Source organism: Sinocyclocheilus rhinocerous, unplaced genomic scaffold (genome assembly GCF_001515625.1).
Source record: "Sinocyclocheilus rhinocerous isolate Xijiao unplaced genomic scaffold, SAMN03320098_v1.1 scaffold1813, whole genome shotgun sequence".
Taxonomy (NCBI): Eukaryota; Metazoa; Chordata; class Actinopteri; order Cypriniformes; family Cyprinidae; genus Sinocyclocheilus; species Sinocyclocheilus rhinocerous.
The window spans coordinates 64,680-73,249 of NW_015623663.1; the positions used below are offsets into that span (position 1 = coordinate 64,680).

The window sequence follows — 8,570 nt, forward strand, 5'->3', positions numbered from 1 at the left end:
CAAAAAGTGGTTTTGGTCTATATAGCTAATTTTGCCCTTCATAACAACTGTGAGGGGGGTGAATTTTTTTTATAACGTATTCGTTTAAATTATATTTAGCCTTAAAGTTCTGCATAATTAAGGGCGTGGCCACTTGAGTGACAGGTGGATTGCCGCTGCGGTCACCACCGTCGAGCTAGGAGGGCGTGGTTTTAGCAACCAGCTCCACCCACGTCCCGCCTCTTTGCCCATTTTCGATTATCCGGGAGCGACGTGCTGCCAAGATGGCAACAGCCGGCTCCGCCCACTTTAGGCTTCAAAAATGCTCTTCAGAAACCCCGGCCGCTTTGTGATGAAGCGTATGTACGTTCCATGTTCTCATTCGGGTGATCTTCTTTACAGTAAACCTCATATCCATCATCAGGCATTGGACTCCATGATGGGTTTGGCCAGACACCTTCATATTTAGGATCTAGGTACTGAGGATCCAAGGTCCTGCGTACAGCTGGCTCCGCCCACTTTAGGCTTCAAAAATGCTCTTCAGAAACCTACGGGTGACGTCACGGACACTACGTCCATGTTTTTATACAGTCCATGGTTCCACCCAACTAGGGCGCGTACCGCTTGTTTTCCGAGGGCCAGTCCAACCCCACAGACGTGTTTGCTGTCATTGCAGGAGTAAAGGATCTTTTTCCCATCGCTTGTCATTTCACCATTCCCTGTCCATCGCACTTCACTGATGCCCCGCTGCAGGTCCAATCAATGTTGCTCAAATTCCTTATATAGCTGATGTAGCTGGCCGCTTTGTGATGAAGCGCATGTACGTTCCATGTTCTTATTCGGGTGATCTTCTTTACAGTAAACCTCATATCCATCATCAGGCATTGGACTCCATGATGGGTTTGGCCAGACACCTTCATATTTAGGATCTAGGTACTGAGGATCCAAGGTCCTGCGTGCAGTTTCAATCAGTGTATTTTGTCTCGTCGTTTCCATTGCGAATTTGTTTTTTATGGGGACGGGTTGCTAGCCCGACGCCAAACCCTCCTCCTTTCACATCGAAAGGGACGGGTAATGAAAACATTTTTTAATGGTTTTAGTTAACTATAATCACCCTTCTGAAAAAATAGAGATCTTTAAATCAAGACAGAATCAGTGTGAGAGAATGTGAATGTTCTTGGCAAACGACACAAAGGGCTTCTTTTCACGATGTGATGCAACAGGTCTGAGCTACTTTAAGCTCATTTGTTGAAGTATTTCACAGCTGCAAGCTTGAGTTCATGCACACATGATGTGTGTTTGCATGCAGTGCTCTCAGAGAAAACATTCCATAAAGACAAATTCTTAGATTCATTGTGCAATGCATTCAAATCATTACATGGCATCATACATGTATTTCACTAAACCCATCAACACGTGTAGGCCCCATTTCACCTAACAATCAAAAATTATGTATTACAAATCAAAAACTGAGCCTATTTTAAGAAACATTAAAATTTAGTCTGTTTGCATCACAGCATGACATTTCATGACAATATAAAATAAAAAAATTATAGCCCCCCATATTCCCAATTCTTCTTATTTTAATGCAAAAACTCTCATTCCCTTTACAAAAATTAAATACAATTATAATTATTAAATTTAATGTGTCATGGTATTTTTGTTGTTCTGCCTTTATGCTGGTTTAGATTTAAATGTAAGTTATTTATATATTTTTTGTACTAATGAGAATCACCTTTGAGAATGTATGCATGTAAAATAAATCAAATGTGTTTACTTGTCAAGAAAATAATGTCACATTGAAAAGAAGGGGGAAAAAAACTCATAATTCTAAAATAGGCTTCATTTACCGTAACAGAATAATGCTGATGGTGAAATGTGACCTGCACATGTTTTCATGAGATGCATTTAAAGTAAGATTTCCACTCTCAAATAAACAATGCGTTTGGTTTCTTGTGCAGCTAAACGTTTTCTCGCATGCCTCACCTTTGAAGTCCACCTCTCCGTTGCCGTCCGTGTCGAATATCTCGATGACTCTCTGCACCAGTGGATTCTGCTGTAACTCGGGCAAGGACATGAACTCCTCCACGCTGAGGGATCCGGAGTTATCTAGGTCGAGTTTCTTAAACCTCTTTCCCAGCCTTTTAATCTCATCAGCATCGACTGGCGTGGGCCGAGAGAAAGCGCCAGACACACACAATAAACACAGAAATGGACAACATTAGCAAACACTCCAGCACACGTAACCAACGCTCACCCGTCTGTCTGAGCACAGATGCACCCAATCCAGCCACTGTCTGTGCTTCAGCCAAACAACACTACAAACACTGTCAAACGCAGACAAATGAATGAAGCGTGCCACACTCACATCCCGTGACGGGATCCTTGGCTGCCGCTGGCCTCGTGCGAGTCACCACACACAGAGGTTTACCCATCGCACCGTACCGAAGAGCCATGCGGATCCCACCTCACTGCTTAATACCACTGCTGAGCTTTCAATATCTAACTGTAAGCTCATTCAGATTCAGTCACATGACCCTTCAGTGGGCCTCCCCAGCTCTGAGCTCTTTACACCACTGCAAACTCGAAAACATCAACATATTTGTAGTTTTTTACACTGCCGCTCAAAAATTTTGAATAATTGCGATTTTTATTGCTTTTAAAATAAGTCACCAAGACTGCATCTATTTAATCAAAAACACAGTAAAAGCATTAATATTGTGAAATATTATTACAATTTAAAATAGCTGTTTTCTATGTGAATATGTTAACATTTGAATTGAATCTGAATTTTCAGCATCACTACTCCAGTCTTCAGTGTCACGTGATCCTTCAGAAATCATAATAATATGCTGATTTGCTGCTCAAGAAACATTTCTGATTATTATCAGTATTTTTGTGGAAACTGTGATATACTACCATTCAAACAAATACTTTCATTCAGCAAGAACACGTTAAGTTGATCATAAGCAACAGTAAAAGGTTTTATAATTTACAAAAATCAGCATATGTGACCCTGGAGCACAAAAGCAGTCTTAAGTCGCTGGGGTATATTTGTAGCAATAGCCAAAAATATATTGTATGGGTCAAAATTATAGATTTTTCTTTTATGCCAAAAATCATTGGGATATTAAGTAAAGATCATGTTCCATGAAGATATTTTGTAAATTTCCTACCGTAAATATATAAAAACTTAATTTTTGATTAGTAATATGCATTGCTAAGAACTTCATTTGAACAACTTTAAAGATGATTTTCTCAATATTTTGATTTTTTTGCACCCTCAGATTCCACATTTTCAAATAGTTGTATCTCGGCCAAATATTGTCCGATCCTAACAAACCATACATCAATGAAAGCTTATTTATTCAGCTTTCATATGATGTATAAATCTCAATTTCGAAAAATTGACCCTTATGACTGGTTTTGTGGTCCAGGGTCACATATTAGAATGATTTCTGAAGATCACCTGACACTGAAGACTGAAGTAATGATGCTGAAAATTCAGCTTTGATCACAGAAATAAATTACATTTTAACAGATATTCACATAGAAAACAGCTATTTTAAATTGTAATAATATTTCACAATATTGTTACTGTATTTTTGATCAAATAAATGCCTTGTTGAGCAGCAAAGACTTCTTTCAAAAACATTCAAAAAAACATACCGACCCATACTTTTGAATGGTAGTGTAGATGCCAGGTACATCCAAGATATTATGTCCAGTTCTAAGTCTTGTGCACGCACTGCCTTTTTAATTTGATTGCTGTTAATTTAGCGCTGAACATTTCTGATTGGATCACCGCAGATGGATGTTAATTTCAGCTGAGATGATCTCGCCTGTTTAAATTAGTTATTCTAGTTTAACAGTCAGCTACAGGTGTGTGTATCATAAAGAACATGATATCTGTTCTCCTGTGCTGCTGTCACACAAACCTAAAACAGCAGAGCTAATAACACTAATATATGCACATCCATCAACCCCGCGCTCAGATCAGTGACGATGATGAATCACCAGCATTAGCTCAATTGTAATTAAAGCGATTAGAACCGCTGAGATGATCGTGAGGACTCATTAGACTCATAGTTAAAAGCATGACAATCGCAGGAGGTCCAACTATCGATCCATTAGTACAATGACCTTCACTGAGCGTCTGATGTGAGAGAGCACATTTGCCTTTAGCTGTACATGCGTACTGAAAGCAAAACTGATGATGGGGGAAAATCACACAAGGCATTAACATTCAAAATATTACACACAACTGGAATACGAGACTATGGAAGCCTGTTTCTGTCACTGAATAAAAAATAAAACAAGGTAACTGCAACATTTTCATCTTACAATTGTGACTTTTCCTCGCAATTGCGAGTTTCTTTTTTACAATTTTGAGAATTGTGAGAAATACATTTACATTTAGCAGAAAATAAATTTATTTAGAGAAATAAAGTCAGAATCGCGTGATATAAACTTGCAATTGCGAGAATTGTGATTCTGACATTTTTCTCGCAATTGCAAGTTTGTATCTCACAATTCAGATTTTTGTCCCTCGCAATTCTGACCTTTTTCTCGCAATTCTGACTTCTGTTCTCAGAATTGTAAGATATAGACTCACAATTGTGAGTTTATGGCCACGTTCACACAGCAGCAGAATACGGTTGTCAGTCCTGTATTTGAGTCCTTAATACGGTTACGTTCACACACAGTTCGGTTATTTACGGGTGTGACAACCGCATTCTGTAACCGAACTCACACCTCGGAACACACGCGCTGTGTGAACGGAACCGGACTGGACAACTAGTTGTCTGTCATACAGTGCGAGAGAGAGCCGTTCTGCAGCACAAACGCGCGTCTACCGTGTGTGTTTTCGGTAACTTACCGTGACGGAGAAATGAGCTGCGTGTCATCTGAACGTTTTAGGGTGCTTTCACACTAGCACTTTTGGTGCGCACCCGGGTTCGATTGACGTCAGAGTTCGGTTCGTTTGGATGATGTGAACGCAGTCTTCCGAACTCGGGTGCGCACCCACGAACAGTACCAGAGTCCGCTTAAAAAGGGTGGTCTGGGGTACGGTTCAAGTGAACTCCGGTACGGTTCGCTGCTGATGTGAACGCAATCGTACCAAATCACGGAAGTGAACCGCTATTAATGACGTATTATTTGATAAAAGTGTGTGTTTGTGTGTGTTTCACTCACTTTCCTGACGACTGACGCGCTGCAAGCAGAGAGCTAGCCTGTATATCTCATTTCTGTTCGCCTTCTGTTCGAGTTCTTTAGAGCATTTGCATAAGGCAGACGTAAGTGCCGTTATGTACTGAAGCTTTGGAAACAAAACCAACGGTTCAAAAGCATAAATATAAAATTGAAGAGAGCAATGCTACGCATTTTGCCGTCTTCTCCTGCGCCATCGTTACTAAGCAACGGGGTAAACAGCTGCTGGCTTGATGACGCAAACGAACCGCGGTTCGGACCCAAATAATATAATGTGAACACAAGTCCAGCGGGGGCAGGGGGAGGGGGGAGCAATCGAACTCGGGTTCGGACCAAACAATCGAACCAAGTGTGAAAGCACCCTTAGATCCCGTCAGTTTTCCACCGGAGCCGCTCCCGTCAGTTGTGTGTTCTGCGCGTGATTCAAATGCTCCGCTCTCCACCCAAATATAAAAGCTGCTGTCGGTTGATTAAGATTTGACGAAAGAATTCGCGGCTCGATTGGACTCTAGTCGTGTCAGAAAGTGATAAGACTTTCAGTTTTATGGACGTCGCCATCTTTGATTTTACTTTGGTCACTGTCGCTATGGTTACTGGTAAGGAATACGGCTTGACTCCCGTTGCGCGTTCATACAGACAGTGTTCTAAACACAACTGTAAGCTGCTGTGTGAACGGGACATTTCGAGACTCACACCTGTAAAGAAAATGCGGTTGTCAATCCCAAAAACTGACAGTGTGAACGTAGCCATAAAGTCCAATTCTGAGGACAAAAAAAGAGACTATTTTCTTACAATTGCGAGTTTATATCTCGCAATTCTGACTCTTTTTTTTTCTCCGATTTGCGACTTTATTTCTCAAAATATTGAGTTTATATCATGCAATTGCGAGGAAAAAAAAGTCAGAATTGTGAGATAAATCACAATTACCTTGTTTTATTCAGTTGCGGAAACGGGCTTCCATACGAAGACCACTGGTGTGGCAGAAGCCAATAAAACTCAATCATTCATCCACCAAATTAATCAAATCAAGCTCTCACAAGTAGCAGTATTATTCATACTTTTTATTATTATAGCCTTATATAATGGTACAAGAAAATATGGTCTGGTCAATTTTTGTGAATAATTAAGCATTTATAATTAAGTTAACCCCCCCCCTCCCTAAATTAAGTAAGCTTCTCATGAGTAAAAGTGAAAGTGACGTGACATGTGGCCAAGTATGGTGACCCATACTCGGAATTAGTGCTCTGCATTTATCCCATCCAAAGTGCACACACACAGCAGTGAACACACACACACCGTGAACACACACCCGGAGCAGTGGGCAGCCATTTATGCTGCGGCGCCCGGGGAGCAGTTGGGGGTTCGGTGCCTTGCTCAAGGGCACCTCAGTCGTGGTATCGAAGGTGGAAGAGAGAGCGCTGTACATTCACTCCCCCCACCTACAATCCCTGCCGGTACGAGACTCGAACCCACAACCTTTGGGTTATGAGTCCGACTCTCTAACCATTAGGCCACGACTTCCCCCTAGAATTAGAAATTAGATTAGAAAGCTCTGTTTTGCCCAAAGGTGATATTTCATACTCAAGCTTCATTGATAACTCAGGTTCATCATGCGCAGACTGCAGCTGGACGGACTTATGAATAAAGTCTGAGCGCTGGAATGTGCTGCTCACTGAGCTTCTCCTTATGTACGCTAGCTTGTTTCAAAGCCTGACATCACCCTATTAATGACCACTGGGCAAGACCAGAAGAGCTCTTATTTTTAGCCGTGAGCTCATAAGAAGCCTCCAAAAGCGCCCTGAGGGAAACCCCCAGCAACACGGGACTCCAGCACACGGGCCGGGGTTTATTTTGAGCGCTCACAGACAGCTTGGGATGCTTGCGGCCTCTGCCACATGCTAGTATGACACACATTACTCCACATACGCACTTTTAAGTAGGTCATTTGCATGAGCAAGCCTCAAAAATGTACTCTAAACTATCACACGAGTATAAAGAGTTGAAGAGATTACTTGAAGACGGTGCATTTTTGTGAGAACAAGTGATCTACAGCAGACTTTTTTTTTCTAGTCCTGTAGGTTACATGTACGAATCAATCAAACCTTGCCCATGGTAAAATAATTAAAAGGGGTCAAATGATGTTGCTAAAAAAGAACATTATTTTGTGTATTTGGTGTAATGCAATGTATTTATGCTGTTTAAGGTTAAAAAAACACATTATTTTCCACATACTGTACATTATTGTTTCTCCTCTATGCCCCGCCTTTCTGAAACGCGTCGATTTTTACAAAGCTCATCGGTCTATCTTCCCACATTGTGACGTAGACATGTGGGGGCGTGTTGAAACGAGGCGTTTTAGGAGGGCGTGGACCAGTCTTAACTTTTATAAAGAATATCTCTTTGGGTTTGAGAACAGCTTCTATCTATGCACGAACAGCTTGTAACACTCCAAAGAGAAAAGAAAACTTGAAATCGCATCATATGACCCCTTTAAAAAAAAAAGCTTAAAATCAAAATTCTGATAAAAAGTGCAGCACCAAATAAGTTTTTGTATTTGGTTCTATGCTTTTTATCAGAATTTTGATTTTGGTGTGTAGATCCAAACCAAATGCAAAACAAGAAAAAGAAGAAAACAGGATCCAGACACAAAAATACAGGCAGAAGCTCATGTAGATTTAGTCCAATGAGGCTACAAAAAAAGTGAAGGGTCAAACCCAAAAACATTTTGCATTTGGCACTTTTTTGTGACCTTAAAAAACACACACACACTGTATTGCAGTGATGAGAATCACCACTGAGAGTAATTAACATTGAATGATCTGGTTCACAAAACCAGCATGGGTTAAAGCAAAAAAAAATGTTTTGACTGAAAATGTTTCCTCAGCCAAACCCCATTCCTCAGCCATACCTGTCACACACCCAGTTTAAGAGCGCTTGTCCTCCTAATTAAAAAAATTTAGGAGCACCTTCTGATCAGTAATAAAAAATTAGCCTTCCTAATATGAGGTGAAATCGATTCAAATATATGATGATTCAAATCAGTTGAGATGCTCAACAAATCGCGATTCAGTTAGGGGTAGGAGTTTATATGAATGCATGTCTGAGGGGAACTTACTGTGTTTCTATGGTACTTTTTCTTTTCCTCTTGCCTCTGTATAAAGCATATTGAAGTTCATAAGTGCAGCGCAGCTTTGTTTACAGCGGAAACCAAGGATTGGGGCTTGTTTAAAAAAAAAAAAAGTAGTTTTGTTATTTACATTTACATTATATTTAAATTTTGTTATTTAGCAAACGCTTTTATCCAAAGCGACTAACAAATGAGGACAATAGAAGCAATCAAAACCAACAAAAGAGCAATAATTTACAAGTGCTATATTAGT

At 40.4% G+C, this 8,570-nt stretch overlaps 1 protein-coding gene across 2 annotated transcripts in view; it reads right to left on the reverse strand.

The window, feature by feature from the left end:
* Positions 1-8,570, reverse strand: part of LOC107719301 (calcineurin subunit B type 1-like) — a 27,998-nt gene that overhangs the window by 7,156 nt on the left and 12,272 nt on the right. Inside the window, exons 1-2 of one of the 2 annotated variants that reach the window (XM_016526729.1) lie at positions 2,348-2,476; positions 1,966-2,142 (exon numbers count right to left, since the gene is read on the reverse strand). In XM_016526729.1, the coding sequence (XP_016382215.1) occupies positions 1,966-2,142; positions 2,348-2,435 (265 nt within the window). In that variant the 5' untranslated portion in view covers positions 2,436-2,476. Of the gene's footprint in view, positions 1-1,965; positions 2,143-2,347; positions 2,477-8,570 lie in introns of those variants that run through there. The other variant, XM_016526805.1, reaches the window with a different exon arrangement.